Raw genomic sequence first — 16,844 nt, 5'->3', positions numbered from 1 at the left:
ACTCCCTCCTATTTGTCTCCCAGCAAACGTATTTGAGAAACACTTTGCGGCCACAATCGACTCCTTCCAGGACGCCGTCAAGTGTCTGTCCGAGTTCGCCTGCAACGCCTCCTTCCCGGACACCAGCATGGAAGCCATCCGCCTCATCCGGCACTGCGCCAAATATGTCTCAGAGAGGCCACAGGTCAATGCACTAGACGTGCTCTATACTGAGCGGGTTACTCCGCACTGTGAAAGAATAATGCTTTTATTAAACGTCTTCTTTCTAACGTTCAGCAGTGCAGGTTTGCATGCTACTATATTCATTTGCTCAACCATAACATCTTAGAGGGAGGATTGCGTGTATCAGGCATAAAGAGAGCGATCCTACACGTGTTTATTTGATATTTCATTTATTTAAGAGGGTTAATTGTTTCGAGACGGTGAACATGCCTCGCATTTCTCTTCCAGGCCTTCAAAGACTACACCAGCGACGACATGAATGTAGCGCCCGAGGACCGCGTGTGGGTGCGGGGGTGGTTCCCCATCCTCTTCGAGCTCTCCTGCATCATCAACCGGTGCAAGCTGGATGTCAGGACCAGGTAGGCGGGATCACCTTTAGCCTGTTATTTCAGTTGGCGGCAGGCGCCATTAAAAGCACAAAGCTGTATATTTAAACATCTATTACTTTAGACGCCAATAAAGGACAAATGTGTGTGTGTGTGTGTGTGTGTGTGTTTGTGTGCGCATCTCCCAGAGGGCTGACCGTGATGTTTGAAGTGATGAAGACATACGGGCACACCTTTGAGAAGCACTGGTGGCAAGACCTCTTCCGAATTGTCTTCAGGATCTTCGACAACATGAAGCTGCCAGAGCAACAGACCGAGGTGCAGGACTCTCGAGCGCATTTTTAGGCCAAATGTCTCGTCTCAAGCGTTGTGCTGTAGAACAGAAATCCTCACTGAGGTTGTGTTGCACTCTCAGAAAGCGGAGTGGATGACCACCACCTGCAACCATGCACTTTACGCCATCTCCGATGTGTTCACCCAATACTTTGAGTCCCTCAACGACGTCCTGCTGGATGACATTCTGGCTCAGCTCTACTGGTGTGTGCAGCAAGGTGAGCACGCGGCGACTCATTTCTCCTCCCTGCTATATTTGTCTTTTGGGTGGACAGCAAGGTCAAGGGAGTCCTCTCGTCTTTAAGCCATAACAGTTTATGGAGGTGAAAATATCAAGAGGCATTAGCCGTGACCGCAGCTTGGCTGAAGCGACAGAACTTGCTTCTGAAGTTTAAAATACTTCATCAATACGGCTCCACCACTTTATACAAAGGCACTTATATACTCTGTAGATTCCTTACATCAAAATATCTTACGTATTTTTTAATCACTTTTTTTTTTATTTTTTATCTACCCTTCCATGGTCCTTGGCCTAACCCTTCCTCTTCTTCCTCCTCCTCTTCCTCTTCCTCTGTGCGTCTGTAGATAACGAGCAGCTCGCTCGTTCAGGCACCAACTGTCTAGAGAATGTTGTAATCCTGAATGGAGAGAAATTCTCCCTGGAGACCTGGGACAAGACATGCAACTGCATGCTGGACATCTTCAAGACCACCATCCCACACGCGTAAGCTCCTCCACAGCATGCAAAGGGCACCTCACTGATGTGAGAGAACATGCCGTGCGCTGACCTTTGGATGCAAATGAACCTGCAGTGATACTGTGACATTAGATGTTAAATGAAATTTGAAAGGCAAACCACACATTGGATATTTGTAGGAAAATGGCCAATACCAATTAACCAAGACCAATCAAATGAGACGGAGTGAGAGTCATTTTGGTCATTCTGTTCACGAATGAATGTGATTTACTGTGTAAACCTGTGTTTTTTTTTTTTTTTTTTTTTTAGGCTGTTAACATGGAGACCAGCAGGAGCAGAGGGAGAACATGTGACCGCACCGAGCCTCTCAGACAAACCGCTGGTACGGTCAACAAGTATTCATCCGTTCTTTTCTGTCGCTATATTTGTTCAATGTCTTCTGCGTATCTCGCTGAGAAATTTTCCCGCTTGGAAACCAGCGTTTGCCACACCGTTTTACTTTCTTATACATAATTAATAGACCGTCACTGTGTTTGCGTAGTGCGTAGTAAAGGGCGCCTTACAGTCTCTCTCTGCCCGCTTCTGTCTCAGGACTCCACTTCCCAGAAGTCGGTGGATGTTCCGACCCGCCACGACGACCAGCATTCAATCGGCAGCGCCGATCGGGTCGCCGCCGACAACCGCCGGCAGAGTCAGTACAGCGCCGCCTCGGGCATGTGTGAGGACGGCTCCCGCAGCAGGACCCCGATGAGTAAGGCTGTCCTTTTACTCGCGGACCCGACTGCTAGCGTTTTCATCGGTAAATATTCTGATGTCCCCCTCCCCCCCCTCTATGTTCCACAGAGGCCCAGGAGCAGCGCTTATTCACAGCTTTGCTGATAAAGTGTGTCGTGCAGCTTGAGCTGATCCAGACTATCGACAACATTGTGTTTTTTCCGGCCACAAGCAAGAAGGAAGACGCCGAGAACTTTGCTTCGGCCCAGGTAAGAAAAAAGAAAAAAGAGTCTGCGTCTGTTTCTATGCTGCAATTTGTGCGTCGCTAAAGGCAGCGGCGAGCTGACTCGCGCTTTGCCTTCTTTGAAGCGGGACGCCCCGTGTGCGGTCAGCGTCACGGCGGAGACCCAGGCCCAAGGCATGTACCGCTACCTGACCTCAGAACAGCTCTTCAAGCTGCTGGACTGCCTGCTGGAGTCGCACGACTTCGCCAAGGCCTTCAACTCCAACAACGAGCAGCGCACCTTGCTGTGGAAAGCAGGTAGGGCACGACGATCGGCCTCATTCAAAGGAATATATGTAGACTTTTGTGAATGTAACGGTGGGTTTCTGTGCGTGCTTGCAAGGATTCAAAGGGAAGTCGAAGCCCAACCTGCTGAAGCAGGAGACCAGCAGCCTGGCGTGCGGCCTGCGCATCCTGTTTCGTATGTACACAGACGAGAGCCGCCAGGACGCCTGGGAGGAGGTCCAGAGACGGCTGCTCGAGTAAGACAAAAGGACAGGCTGTGGCGGGGCGATGACGCGCATCACACCTACTCCTTCACCTCAAATTAGGTTTAGGTTTCCGAAAACTCAATCGGGGAATAGATGATGCGCCTACATAATATTACGGTCGCGGTTAGTAGTGATTGGAAGTGCTCCAGGTCTTAAAGAATAAAAGGTTCCCTTTTAACATCCCTCCTGCAGTATAAATAGGAACCTTTTACCCAAATCTGTTACGAAAATACCTACATGGGGGGGGGGGGGGGGGCACTATTTTACAGGTTTTCTATCACTGCCTGGGAATAAAAAAGTCTCATGAAAAGACACCGATCCTGAGAGGACACGTTTTTTTTATTCAACTATCTCCAGTCAGTTACTCGTGCACAGCTCGGCAGTTCTCTGTAACAGATGCCACGCGCTGTGAAGAACACACACACTGATGTTTCATTGTTCAGTCAGCGCTGCTGTCATCGCTGCATCTTTGTTTGGCGCCTCTCAAAGCGGCTTCAGCCCCTTCCTCGCCCACAAATTGATGATGATATCAGGATGAAATATTCATTGTCTCGGAGAGAGAGGTGGAAGAGATGGATGGATGGTGGGCCAAGTTGCTCAGAAATCCTATTTTATGGAGACATTGATGTGTGTCATCAAGAATCCATTTTATTATCATTCTCACTTTCTCCAACTTCCCTCATCCTGTCATGCAGAAGCAACACAGTTAGACTCACACAGACCCTTGTTTACCTGAGTTCATTGGTGCAAAGGAGGAGAGTGGTGGCGTCATTTTTTTTTTTCCTCAAGTTTAAACTGTGAAGAAAGCTGGCGTATCGTTTTCAGCGGTTTCAATAAGCAGTTAACGGGCGAAACACAATCTTCATCTTCTCCATCGCGGCATTCTCTCACGTGACGAGCAAAGCAGGGAAGCAGATACTTCCTCGCTTAAGTAACGGTGTTCCTTCTTGTGTTCTGAAATGTTTCTGTGTGTGTGTCGCAGTGTGTGCAGTGGGGCTGTCGCCTACTTCTTGGCTCTGACCTCAGAGAGCCACAGAGAGGCCTGGACCAACCTGCTGCTGCTCTTCCTCACCAGGGTGCTGAAGATCAGCGACGAGAGGGTAAGGAGCCGACACGCCCGATGACGCCTTCCCTGGCACACGCCAGATCCTTGAAAACGATACAGACGGGACAGTCTGTCCTTCATTTTGACACTTTAGTGCATTAGAGTGAAATACGAGCTATTTTCCAATCCTCATCCGCTTTTACAGCTTGTTGCATTTGGTAGAACCAGATGTGCACGGATTTAAATGAGTGGCTTGACAGCCAAACAGAAGGAACGCTATTGTTGGGGCCCTGGTGTGATTACAGACTAACAGCAAATGTGGAATCTATGTCGCTGAATAAGCAAAACTGCTTGCATTGCAAAACAATTCTATTCAGACTATTTCTTTTAGATGTAGATTCAGAAAAACTGATGTGCTGTAAAAACGTTTATTCTCCCTAAAAAAAAAAAAACAATGCTATTTGTCAGCTAGTTATTAGCCTTTGCAGCCCTCATAGACATGTGTGCTTCTGTCTCGGTCTCCTCCCACAGTTCAAGGTGCATGCGTCCCGGTACTACCCTCTTCTCTGTGAGATCATGCAGTTCGACCTGATCCCCGAGCTGCGGGCCGTCCTCAGAAAGTTCTACCTGCGCATCGGCCTCGTGTTTCACATCGCGCGGCTGCCAGAACCAGAACCCCAGCCGGCACACAGCGAGCAGCAGCAGCAGCAGCAGCAGCAGGCGGAGCCGGAGGTCGGGGACGAGGTCGAGTGACGGCGCCCCCCCCCCTCAAACACTGAGCCCTTCTGAGGCCCCCCCCCCCCCTCAGGGACGGCTATCTGCCACCACCCACCCTGCACCCGTAACCCTGTCACCGCACACCTTGTCCACACAGACGGCCCCCGACACAGTGCTCCGTCACCATGACGGCCACAAGGTGTAGCATCGGATAAGACTACTGATTAACAGCTGACAGTTAACCATATCTCTGATCCGCTCAGAAGGAATATATTTCAAATGATGTGTGCTTCTTACTGTATATTTAAAAGAGTAAAGAGTGAATGGAGGGAACAACATGCAACAGGACATGTTTAGTAACTATGAAATGTGACATTTGTCCCACATTGATGATGATCTTTCTGTCTGCACCGCAGATGGCTTACGGTAGTACTGGTAGCCTCTGGGATGATACTAGTTGTACAGATCTGCCGCAGTGTAAAATAATCTTAACACTAGATTTTGTTTATTTTTCTTTATCTTTTTTTTCCCCCCCTCCACTCGGATTTGCTGCACTTGATCTCTGTTTTGAATGCACTGGAGATTTTACTTTTGTGATAATTTATTTGACTCTACCATCTCTACCGTACGATTTGTAATTGAACATAAACGTGGAAAGTGAAGGGTTAAATTATTCCATTTTATATGTTCTTAGGTTTTTATCGGAGATAATAACTGGGCTTCTGAAACTGAAAGATAAGAGAACAACCTGATGCTAGCTGCTTTTGAGTCACTAGTTTGTTTTCATGTTTGAGTTTAGTTTTCACTCTCGTGTACAAAATCAAAAGTTAATAATATATTTAATGTTTTTTCTTTCTTTTGTCTGCGGGAAATGTAAATGTATAGAGAAAATGACAAATGTTAGCTGTGCTTTAAGTATGAATGGGATGCATTCCTGCTTATGGATGTAGAAAACAAAATGTATATGAGACAGCAATGTAAAGTTTTCTATGTTGCAAAAAGGATTATGTACAACTTTCTGTACGATACATCATCTGGCATTCTAATCAGGTTCTAGGTCAATAAAGTTTTTGAACTTGGTTGATTTGAAAGGCTTTGCTGACTTCTAAATAATGCTAGTTGTTCATTTTAACATTACACACAAATAACTACATTAACACATGAATATATTATGGTGTATTTACAGATAGAACTTTCATGGAGAAACTTTTATTGCAGGTTAAAAAGCAATTTTTTCCCAGAGTGAAACCATCTGTTTTGTCGAAGATGGTTTTTCCTCTAAACTAACTGACACTAATATTCTTACGGTCAGACTGAAAACAAGCATTTAAAGCAATGTAACACACTCGCACAAATAACATGTGGGTCAGCAGAAAGCGATTCCTCTGCAACAACGTTCACACAGCCAACCCGAGGAGGAGGAGCTACGAGACGCCGTGCGTCAGCCAGGGTGCAGCATCCATCGCGCTGTTTTTTCTCTCCGTGCAGCCGGGCCTCTGTGGCAACCGTCTCCATGGAGACGCGCCTCTCCCGGGCTGAACACAGACACAAGTCATCCAGTTCGTTATCAGGCTGCCTCTCTGGATATTAATCACACGGTTTTATTCCGGCAATCAAAGAGCAATCTATGCATACAATTCAGCAGATATATATTTTTATTTTTTAGTATAGTTTTTTTTGTTTAAATGAAAAAGCGAAGCGCGTCAAAAATCTGGCAAAAAATAGCAACTCTAGTTGTGTGGACTGCAACTTGCTGGACCGGTTAGGCTTTTGCTATTGTAGCATCCGCCATGTATGTAAACGCTTAAGTATTCACCGGTGTCTTCTCTGGTGACGGGGCGCTTGTCGTGGGCCCTGACGTTGGATCCCAGGTGCCGACCAGTCACCGGCTGCTTGATCCGGTCCCACTGAGCCGTGGTCTCTGATACTTCCTGTACAAATGAGATCAGAGGGACGGTGGATGGATTTAATGATTTAAAGAAAATGAAATGAGTAAAACCAAAACCAAATGAAACAACAAAAAGGACTCTGAGCACCATACGTCATAGTCATGTCTCCTTGGCGAGGCTGTGCTCTCGGGGCGCTCCGCTGGGGGCCGACGGCGATGATGCGGTGGCCCTTCACGTGCATCTCCACTGTAAACACCTGACAAAAGCCATTCACGTTATACACAGACACACACACAAAGCCCTCTTCTTGATGGAGATTACAGTCCTATAATTAATTTAGTTTGAACACTGTGTAAAACTTTTTCCTGGAAGGTGTTTGGATGAGAAAAGGGCGAGTGTTCAAAAGGCCTCTTTCTCTGCACCAGACAATGTCTCCACTGCCCTCATTCCCAATGCCTGGCACAGTGCTATCTCCACCCCACAGCTGGCATGCGCCCCTTGCACCCAGCAGGGACATGAGGTGGCATGTGTCACAATTAGCCTGGCACAGAGCTGAGCCACCCTGGCGCAGAGGCTGTTGTAGTGCGGTATTGTGAGGCCGTGTGCAGCTGATTTCCCCAGCCACGTCACCTTTTGTGAAAAAAGGTCGGGAGTCCCAAAGCGCATTGCGTGCTGATGTAAACACTTCCTTCATAGTTGAAGTGAGAAGAAAAAAAAGAACGGGGACAGTCTTAACAAACAGATTATGTTTAGTCAGGCTTACCAATCAAAGTGGTCTCAGGTGGCATGGTGGAGTCTCTGTGGATGTAGCGTCCAGGTGTGTTCCTCTGAGAGGAAAAAACAAACACGCAACAATTGACTTTACAATTTGCAAGATGTGCTCGACTCGCCTGCCACCATGAAGCGCATCTCGTTCATGCGATGAACTCCCACAGAAGGACAGTGGCTCAGTTGGTGGACACTCACAGAAGGACAGTGGCTCAGTTGCTGTTTCACAGAGTCTGTCGGGAGACCACAGAACGCCGAGTTAAAGAGCACAACGGGAGATATTTCAGCGTGTGTGTGTGTGGGTGTGTGTGCCCACTTACCGTGCTTTTCCTCTCTCTTCATCAGCCTGATTCTGCGCTCCCGCTCACGAAGAAGTGCCTGCTGTTGGATGTCCGGACTCTGTCCATCAACGCCAGGGTCCGGGTACACGTGATCACGAGATGCTGTGTCTGACAAATGATAGATCAGTATGGAGCAATCACGTGGCTTTCGTCTAACGGATGCAGCGATAACACGTGACATGTGGGTTTTTTTTTGTTTGAGCGATATCTGACTTCTCCCCTCCTCTTCCTCCACTCTCCGAAACAACAACAACTTGTCTGTGACTCAGCAGATGCGCAGGCTGGATAGATTCCTCACAGTGAAGTCCTGTTTGAGCGTATGGAAGGGATCTGATGCAGCTTTCAGATGTACGGTTTGCATAAATCCAACATTTATATGTAGAAGGTGGACAGATCATTTGGTTGGTTTCCTGCTGTCGAAAATGTGGGTTTTAAAAGCTGGAGCTGTGAGTGTCTTTCGGGCTCCTGCATTAACTCGGCCTGGGAACCAATCCAAAGCCATTTCCTTGGTCGCTTGCATCAAATTCTCTCCGTTTACGCTGCCCAACTGCCTGTCACTGATGGACGCCTCCCATGACCTCATGAGATGAGAAGACGGAGGACTGATGGAGCTCTGGGAAGCCGAAACCACCTGGTGATGCCCAGCCGGTTTAGGGGCCCCTTTCTCAGTCTCTTGTCCTCACATCCAGGCCGTGACCAAGGCAATTAGAGGAAGGCTTTTCAATCACATGCTTAAAGTTAGAATCAGTTATTACCTCTGTATTTAAGCTTGTTAAACTCCCTGATATTTTGCATGTTAACAACTGCAGGACTGGAGAAGGGATTCCTGGTGGGTTGCTGGACAGTCTGCTTGAGCATTGATTCAAAGGTTCCTCTGGGTCGTCCTGTGGGTCTGAGCAAGGGAGGGAGGAAAAGCCCACGTTTAACAAACAAAACAATGTCCCGATCATTCGCTCTGCTGAGTGCTTCTCCGGTGTGCGTTAAGACTGCAGTCTCCCTCGTGAGGTCGGCCGTGTTCAGAAAGAGTTCAGTGAGGACCCCGTATGGGGCCCAAACAAGCCAGAACCAGTACCAAACACAATATACATGACACAGTATAGCAATTACTGGGGTTTCCCTTTACCTCCACTCTTTTTATCATGGGTGTGCCATTTCCGGAGGCCAAAGAAGAGGGTAGGTAGGGACTTAAACCACTTCATGAGGCCTAAAGCACGGGGCTTTCTGTGTAAGCAGCTTACACTGGAACCAAAGGAAACTATGAAACTGTCCAAAGTCCAAAGGAATTTCACTGATGATTTGCAGTGCGAATTCATTGACATACAAGCAGGGACTTTACAAGTAGCTAGGAACACAGTTCTGCCTGATCGGGGGGAGGAATTTCCACAAAAACAATGCCATATTTCATTCAGAGCCTCCCTAAATACGAATAGAAGAAAATCAAGCCATTTAACAACGCTAAATTAACATTGTGGTTTTTTTTTTAGCCAGGTACAAATAAAACAAATACTATTAATTCTGGGCACGGGATGCCGCACAAATGACCCCTGTGGTCCCGGGCAGTCTGACTGTAATACCTGTAGGGGGGAGAGTAGTAACTCTCCTGGAGATCTGTCTGGCCTAGTTGAACCTCCAGTTGCCTCTGCTCATTTCTCAGATAGTCACGGAGGGTGGACAGCTCTCTGATCACTTCCTGCTGACCATCTGAAATTGATTGAGTGGGTGGCAGTTGATGATTTAAGAGGAGGTAGACGTTTGGGGAGGAGGGGGGGGGTGGGGCACAGATAAACTAGTCTTACCTAGCTGGGAGATTTTCTCAGGGACTCGGTGAGAATGTGGTGTCGACACGGACGGCTCCTGCGGTGAAAATGTGTTGCCGTTTTTTGACATTTTAGATTGACAAGAGTCTCGATTTGAAAACACGAGCATGTGTTTCCTGCAGCGACTCACAGTCCTGCAGGTGAGTCGGCTCTCAGCAGACGAAGGTCTGGATGCCACGAGAGGGGTCTGCCTCCTCTGCAGGGTCGGGATTGGAGGGGAGGGCTCTCTCTGCCGATTCAACGAGTCACATTACTCCCCGGAGATGTTAAATAAGAGTGAAAGCGACCATCTTTTCAGGCTCACTGTACCTCGTAGCTGCACCGCGCCTTTTGCTCCTCTCTGTCCCTGGCGCTCTCGGGTCCCTTCTTCTCCAGTCTCACGCTCTGTTCCTCCTCCTGGTGCTGTTGTCTACGTTCGTGGCGCACCACAGGTTTGGCTTTCTGTCAGAGAGAAAAGACATTTTGGGGGTTTTTTGGAAGGCCGGCCCAGTGTGAGGAGGAACGACAGAGGTGCTCGTCATCAAGGAGAGGAACTCCTCACTTTAATATTCTTTTCCTTTCGTTGCTCCTCTTCATATCGTTGCAGTATGCGAGCCCTTTGGTCCGCCAGCATCTGATCTTCTTTCTCCTCCTTGATCCTCAGACGTTCCATCTCCTGCCTCTGCCTCTGCTTGTTATCCTCTATCTGTTGATAACGACACATCATGTGGTTTTATCAATTCACCTATTTGGAACACAAGTAGGAGGGGCATCCGAGCAGTTTAACTGCGGGGACCGAAGGTTGCGGCGCAGGACCTACCTGTTGTTTCAGGTCCTCGTTCAATTGCTCTGGCGGATCATTGAAGCCTCGAATGAAGACAGAGCCGGACTGTAAGCCACCTACAGAGGAGAGCGATGTGTGCACGGCACACTCAAACACACGACAAGAGCCAGATTGCCACCATGTTGGCACAGCGGCTCAGAGCCATTCAACACTACCTGATAGACGACGGGAGAGAGGAGACCGGCCTTTGTCTACAGGAGTGTGTCCATCAGTCATCAGAAAGCTTTGTGTGTGTCCGCTCCTCCTGGACACGGGATTCCGAGATGACTCCTCATTGGTCCTGTGCATTTGATTCAAGTCACCTGAGGGCATGGGAACTTTTATACACACCTAAAAACAGCTGTGCTACTGTTTGTACACGCCATCAAACGGGGAACGTGAACCCGTAACTTACTGACAAGGTTGCCCTGCGCGTCTTTGATAGAAGCTCCTCCTCCACATCTCCCCCAGGGGTTGTACGCCGCCATCTCGGCCTCTATCTTAGCATCATATCGCGCCTTCTCCTCCGTCTCTCTTCTTTTAAGCTCCTGTCTCTCTATGATCTGGACACGAGGCGGGCGAGATGTTTTTTTTAACAGTCGATTGGCTTTCTGAGAGACCTCTCCAGTGGAAGGTTTTCTACAACACAATTCTAAAAAAATGCTAAAAGCACCGTGATCTCTGCTCCTGACCGGAGTTACTCATTTGTGACATTAGTTACTATCACATATGAAAGGGATTGGGGGCCCACTGTGGTACCTGCTGTCGGAGCGCTTCTTGGTGGCTCAGTGCCTTCGCTCTCCTCCACTGGGAATTGTCTGCAGGAAGCTCTCCAACGGCATGGGGCGGCGCAGGGGGCTGGTCAGGCGCTCTGGAGGGCGGAAACACAGTTATTTTGCATTGAGAGCCCTCTTCTGGAGGAAAATCTCAAAGTCTCATGACCATCTACTTATTTCAAAGATCTCACATTTTGAATTGATTTTCATTATAAAGAAGTGTTCCCAAATGTTACATTGTTTTAAAATGTGTTTATCATAAAATGGCAAATATTTTAAACTGACTCAGTGTGTCTTTGACGAGGACTGTGGAAATCCCCAAACTGGCTCCTCCCTCCAGGCAGAAGATCTAATGAAGAAAATGCAAAAAATACAAGATGGGGCTTACTAACGGATTGAACAGTTTTGCTAGCTATCTGCTGCCACATGTCGGATATATTTAGGTTCTAATAGTAAAATATTTGTGAGCCAAGATTTGGGCTAGAATATGGCTTCAAACTAAGAAAATAACTAACCAAACACCCGCTGTGGGAAGTGAGATCCACCTGGATCTGCTGCACTCATCAAATAAACTGTATATCCCCTAAATAATAAAATCAGTTATGCAGTGAAATGAGATTTATGACGTCCTCCCAGCCATTGATATGGCAATAAAGTGGCTCCATAATAAATGGCAATAGTTGCCTACAAGGACAAGCAAAAATAACATGAGTGTTGAAATACTGTACTCTGATTGTAAGGAAGATGTAATGGATTGCTGGTCCCATAGTAGTAGTAACCGGCGTCATAGGGAGTCTTGTAGTTATTAGTTGAAGGGGGAAGAAAACCAGCCGCCCTGAAAAACCCAAATCACATAGACAACATTATATCTACAGCAGAGTTGTGAATTTGGTGCATGTATGCCAACACAAAGCCACAGTGAGTTACCTCGGCTCGGCCACTTCTCCTGAGAAGTCCCTGTGGCGGCCGTCCTCAAAGTGGTTCATCGAGGGGACACCTTGTGGCGCTCTGGTTCCCGACACAGTCTTCTCTGTGAGCTGACTGACAGCTGGACTGTTACCCAGATGAGACTTTCGTGGGGCAGCTCTGTGCTCCCTGTCCCCTCGGGAAGCATCTCGCCTCCCGCTGTCGTATCCGCGGCTTACGGCCCCGAAATGCTTTAAATCGGTCAGGTGCATCAAAGGAAATGAGGCAACATTTAGTATTGACATCATCGTATGGGTTCAAGCACGTGGGATTGTTGTTTTTTTTAACTGTCAGAATTCGATCTACCGGTCTGTCCTGGTCTTTTGCTCCATTGCTGGCAACCCCCAGCTCAAGGTTCTTCTCCCTTTAAAACAAAATGTACAAATCCAACCATCTTTTGTGTTTTCGTTGAATCTCCAGGATGTGCCAGCTGAAACTATTCTAAAAAAATGACCATTCAGTGAAGTAACACTGACCTGACTCTGTTCCTCTGCCGTTCAGCAATTTGTTCCAGCAGATCTTGTTGGTACTGTTCTTTCCTCATCTGAGAGGCTGCCTGGTCTTCTGCTGCTCCTGCATGACAACAGAGAGCCATCAACAAACAAGTGGCGTCACCCACGGTGCAGATTAAAGTAAGTCAATAAGAACGGTACTTACCAATCATTAGTCCAGTAGCAAACGTGGCTGCATCCTCACTGGTAGCAGCTCTGGATCCTGCAGCCGTCCTCATGGCGTCGTGCATTTGCGGACTATTAAACACAGGTGCACCCCAAGAGTCATCCGATTACTGACAGTCTACGAGGGTGACACCCAGCTACCATTTTACGCTTCGTACACTGCCTCCTCGCCTTCCTGCAGAGCTATCTGGCCTCAGAGACAGGGGGGGGGGGGGTGTGAAGCCCCATCCTCCAATCAATCCAGCTACACTCTCATATATAGCCGGCGTGAGTGATTGTTCGCCTGGAGCTGGGCCAGGGCTCACCCTCCATCAGCGTGCTACACATTAGCCGCTAGCTGAGAGTGGCTCCACTTAATTGCATAACGGGGAGGAGGAGCTACACCGGTCGGTTGTGTTACAGTCACCTTGTGTTGGCTCATTCAATCATGTTCCAGGAAATGCACGTCGCATTGTACCAGGAGGTTATTGGATGTCAGGTTCCGCATGTGAACACAAATCTCGTTGCTGCATTTAAGCAAAACCGTACGTAGAAAATGAATCGTGCTCACTCTGGCTCACAGCCCCATTCATTGTTGCTCTGGTCATGACCTCCAGGAGCCTTTGCCTTGTTGATGCCCTGAGGAGCTCTGCCATAGAGACACACATGGGGGAGAGGTATTATACCAGCATACCTGCTCTAATGGTGTAAATGTAATAACAGACACAAAGCTCAAAATCATACGACAGGAAGAAAAAGCTACACCTGTTAGCTCTGGGTTCACTGGTTCTCCTCTTGCCTCTCTCGCGTCGCCTCCTGCGTCTGGACTCCAACTCCTCTTCTGTGTCTGTGAGGATGATCGACTCCTCCTCAGAGCTGCGGGGCTCATTTAGTCTGCGGAGTTGCCAACGCCTTCGCCCCCGAGTCCCAGTGCCCTTTCCATCCAGCCCTGCGTCGGTCAGGGTGGCAGCGTCTCTCCTGGAGGCAGGCCGCTCCCTGGGAGGAAAGTGTGTGTTTGTGTAACATGGGTAACGGCACAACAATCACACCTGGTAACCATTAACGAGTCCTCGCGCTTTGCCTGCAGAGCTTTTTGGTCTCAGAGACAGGGGGGGGGGCGAAGCCTCATTCTGCAATCGATCCAGCTTCTCTGGGCCACGGCTCACCCCCTCCATCACTGTTCCACGTGTTAACAGCTCACCGAGTGTGGCTCAACTCAACGGCAGAGAACGGTGACAATGATTGGCAACGACATGCAGGAGAAGTGCAGGAGGAGCAATAAGTGAATAAGAGGGGGGGGGGGGGTGATCAAAAGCGATCTTGTGTTGCAGTTACCCCGTTTTGGCATGGATTATTTTAATGATTGAGCAAATGTATGCGCTATTGGCCGTCAAGCTGGAATACTTGTGCTATTTACAAAGGATTCTGTTGCAGCATCACAAACCTCATTGGCTCCTCCTCTGAGCTGTGAGGCTCTTTTGGTGTATTGAGATGCCGGCGCCTTTGTCTCCGGTGCCCTGGGCCCCAAGTCCCGGGGCTTTCTCCATGGTCCGCTGCCTCAGTGAGGCTGGCAGCATCTCTGCTGGATGAGGGGCGCTCCCTGGGAGGAGGCTGTTTGTCTGGGGCTTGATCGTGTCCGGACTGAAAGAAAAAAATTGAAAAATAAAATTAAACATTGGAATCATTTACCATGATGCTTTAAAAGTTTTAAAACACGTAGCAAAAAAAACGGTTTTATAAAGACCATGTGTTTAAGAAAAAGCCGAATTGAATCATTTTTAATGTGTTTAATTATTGTTAACATTACCTTTGAAGTGACAGGAGGGTTTCCCCTCTTAAACGTTTCGATTTGAGCCTTTTCTTGTAGGAAAAGATTGTATTCTCTGTGTCTTTCTTCTCTTAGTTTTTCCTATGGAAGGAGCACACTCAGAGTCATGTGTCTGAACAGCCATCTAATTCAGACAGAGCACCAGCTAAATATATTTCCGATTCCAGCTGTGTTGGAATCTGAGTTATTTATAGCAATATCATGTGCAACCCAATCCCCTTTTTTTAACTTTCAGGCTATAAAAGCTGGTCCACGTGCTCATTGTCTCTCTCCCTTGCTGCAGCAGACTTCCTCTCTGCATGACACCCCCACGGTAAACTTCACACACATATGTGAACTGCTTCAAATTGCCTAAATGGCTAATTTACGCAGTCCATTGTTCATTCACTTAAATTAGGTTTGGTTTCAGAATAACCTTTCATAGACTCCTCTTTTGTCACATGAACAGTGATCCAGTTTGCGACACCTGAACTATTTGCATCATAGATACAACGTTGCATTATGCATTAATCTAAGCTAGGGCCGGGATGTCAGAGAGCTAATTTGTCACTTCATCACTGCATTATCAGGGAATTACTTCTTCAAGCTACTATCAAATGGTTATTATTACCAAATCAGGTGAAACCTAAATGTCCAATCCCCAGCTCTGGAGGCTGACACTTTATCCATTATGTCACTCTGCATAAGCTTTAACAGGTCAGCAGGCACTAAACAAAAACAGGTTGCCATTTGCAGTATCATTCCATTCGTGATGATTATGGAGAGAGAGAAAAATAAACCCAAACATATAGTATTTTTCACAGCCAACTAGGCACATAAGTAACACACAGACGCACCTGAACCGATATCTTCTCATCAATAGGGAGGGAGAACCCCTGGGTTTGGGTTGGAGGTTCACCAGTTTTCTGATCCTTTATCTGGAGACAGAATATGGAAACATGGGACAGGATGGCTCAGCGAAAGGCAAAAAAAGAGGCAACATAGCGGCATCCGTCTTTTCCACCATAAAATGATCATTTTTATAAAACCATCACGTGACCTTGGCAGCATAATGTCCGTAGTCCAGCTGCAGCTCCTGCTGAAGTTTCTTCTTCTTCCTTTCATAGTCGGTGCCCAGCAGCAAGCAAAAACCTAAACCTGGAAGGCATGAAATGTATAGCACAACGTGTTTGACATGAAGCTACTCTCAAAGAGTGCAGTCTGCTCCGTATGAGAGGCACAATACCTCCGTCCTGGGGTGGGGGCACCGTGGGTGCTGCTGACGCTGGAGGCATATCCACACCTCGCCGGTTTTATTACCAACACTTGACTGTTGAAAGACGATAACGCAAGGTGTCAAAAAACGTCCCGTACATTTGCGCTTTACAACAACGCCGTCAGCCTCAGAGCATTAATATTTCACATACCTCGACTTGAGTGATGTGTCTTCGGCTGTTTCCTCTTCCTGCTCCTTGAAAAACGTCGCGCGTCCATTAAGTTAATGACTATGTAACGTTAGATCCGAGCTCCACTACAAACCTTCGTACTGGCTTTTATAAATCATACATAATTATATGCATAAGTATTCTTCATATTCATATAATATGCCTTCGCAGACCGAAAAGGGACACATTGTCTCCTATACCGATTGTCTGCAAGTCGAAAAGCATCATGTTGTTGCTATAGGCAACCATGAAACAGAGGGGGGAAGCTAATAAGTAAGCTAGCTAACACGACATGCACCACAAGGAAAATACATGGTATTTTAAATCATATGCGTCCTTGAGTTATTCTGTATTGGTTTTTAGAAACCACAGGAGAATGTCAGTGTACTTACTAGTTAACCTTACAACAAAAGATTATTAAACTTGCCCATGGCACCAGCAGCGTTACGCTAGCCTTACTTTTCGCTTAGCTTATGGACTTTTTGTAAATTGGTTTTATTATCACATTAGCTGTATTTTAATGTGCTTGTCACAGTAGGTCTAACTTTTAGCAGTGTCAAAGATATGAAAACAAACGCTTTACGAGGAGCTCTGCTATTCCAAGAAACACCGCTAGATGTCAGTGAGTCCTCGACAGTTATTTGACTCTCTTGCCGGGACTAAACCATGTATTCTGGCAGAGGGGTGACTGTACTTTAATATGATTGATAAACAAGTTAAATAGCTCGTGTTGGATATATATTGTTGTA

The 16,844-nt window shown here is 47.3% G+C and overlaps 2 protein-coding genes across 3 annotated transcripts in view; one reads left to right on the top strand and one right to left on the bottom strand.

Annotated features, from left to right (window-relative positions):
• Positions 1–5,907, top strand: part of arfgef1 (ADP-ribosylation factor guanine nucleotide-exchange factor 1 (brefeldin A-inhibited)) — a 33,553-nt gene extending 27,646 nt beyond the window's left edge. For both annotated transcript variants that reach the window (XM_037455395.2, XM_037455394.2), the window contains 12 exons: positions 24–184; positions 451–581; positions 737–866; positions 964–1,099; positions 1,467–1,605; positions 1,888–1,960; positions 2,170–2,329; positions 2,422–2,561; positions 2,662–2,833; positions 2,919–3,057; positions 4,049–4,166; positions 4,643–5,907. In XM_037455395.2, the coding sequence (XP_037311292.2) occupies positions 24–184; positions 451–581; positions 737–866; positions 964–1,099; positions 1,467–1,605; positions 1,888–1,960; positions 2,170–2,329; positions 2,422–2,561; positions 2,662–2,833; positions 2,919–3,057; positions 4,049–4,166; positions 4,643–4,864 (1,721 nt within the window). In that variant the 3' untranslated portion in view covers positions 4,865–5,907. The remainder of the gene's footprint in view (positions 1–23; positions 185–450; positions 582–736; positions 867–963; positions 1,100–1,466; positions 1,606–1,887; positions 1,961–2,169; positions 2,330–2,421; positions 2,562–2,661; positions 2,834–2,918; positions 3,058–4,048; positions 4,167–4,642) is intronic.
• On the bottom strand, positions 5,801–16,559 carry LOC119198353 (centrosome and spindle pole-associated protein 1). The gene is made up of 30 exons (XM_037455397.2): positions 16,078–16,559; positions 15,897–15,980; positions 15,711–15,808; positions 15,508–15,588; positions 14,651–14,752; positions 14,288–14,484; positions 13,609–13,839; positions 13,415–13,492; positions 12,845–12,936; positions 12,664–12,760; positions 12,494–12,551; positions 12,149–12,378; positions 11,950–12,056; positions 11,507–11,570; positions 11,205–11,316; positions 10,861–11,008; positions 10,622–10,768; positions 10,443–10,522; positions 10,185–10,328; positions 9,953–10,084; positions 9,774–9,872; positions 9,623–9,680; positions 9,401–9,527; positions 8,582–8,718; positions 7,806–7,934; positions 7,651–7,718; positions 7,481–7,544; positions 6,870–6,973; positions 6,645–6,759; positions 5,801–6,363 (listed from the first exon to the last, which is right to left on the bottom strand). The coding sequence occupies exons 2-30, from the start codon at positions 15,943–15,945 to the stop codon at positions 6,137–6,139; spliced, it is 3,375 nt and encodes a 1,124-aa protein (XP_037311294.2). The 5' UTR covers positions 15,946–15,980; positions 16,078–16,559; the 3' UTR covers positions 5,801–6,136.
• Between the last annotated feature and the right edge of the window lie 285 nt (positions 16,560–16,844).

The sequence above is a fragment of the Pungitius pungitius genome, chromosome 19 (assembly GCF_949316345.1).
Source record: "Pungitius pungitius chromosome 19, fPunPun2.1, whole genome shotgun sequence".
NCBI lineage: Eukaryota > Metazoa > Chordata > Actinopteri > Perciformes > Gasterosteidae > Pungitius > Pungitius pungitius.
The sequence above is the reverse complement of the archived record's forward strand: the minus strand, read 5'-3'. Positions and strand labels throughout refer to the sequence as shown.

Coding starts and splice junctions, on each gene's coding strand:
- LOC119198353 (XM_037455397.2), bottom strand. CDS start 15,945: ATGCCTCCAGCGTCAGCAGCACCCACGGTGCCCCCACCCCAGGACGGA. Junction 11,571..11,949: donor ACATCTTCCTTACAATCAGA/GTACAGTATTTC, acceptor TTTCTTCATTAG/ATCTTCTGCCTGGAGGGAGG. Junction 9,873..9,952: donor AGGCGCGGTGCAGCTACGAG/GTACAGTGAGCC, acceptor TTGAATCGGCAG/AGAGAGCCCTCCCCTCCAAT.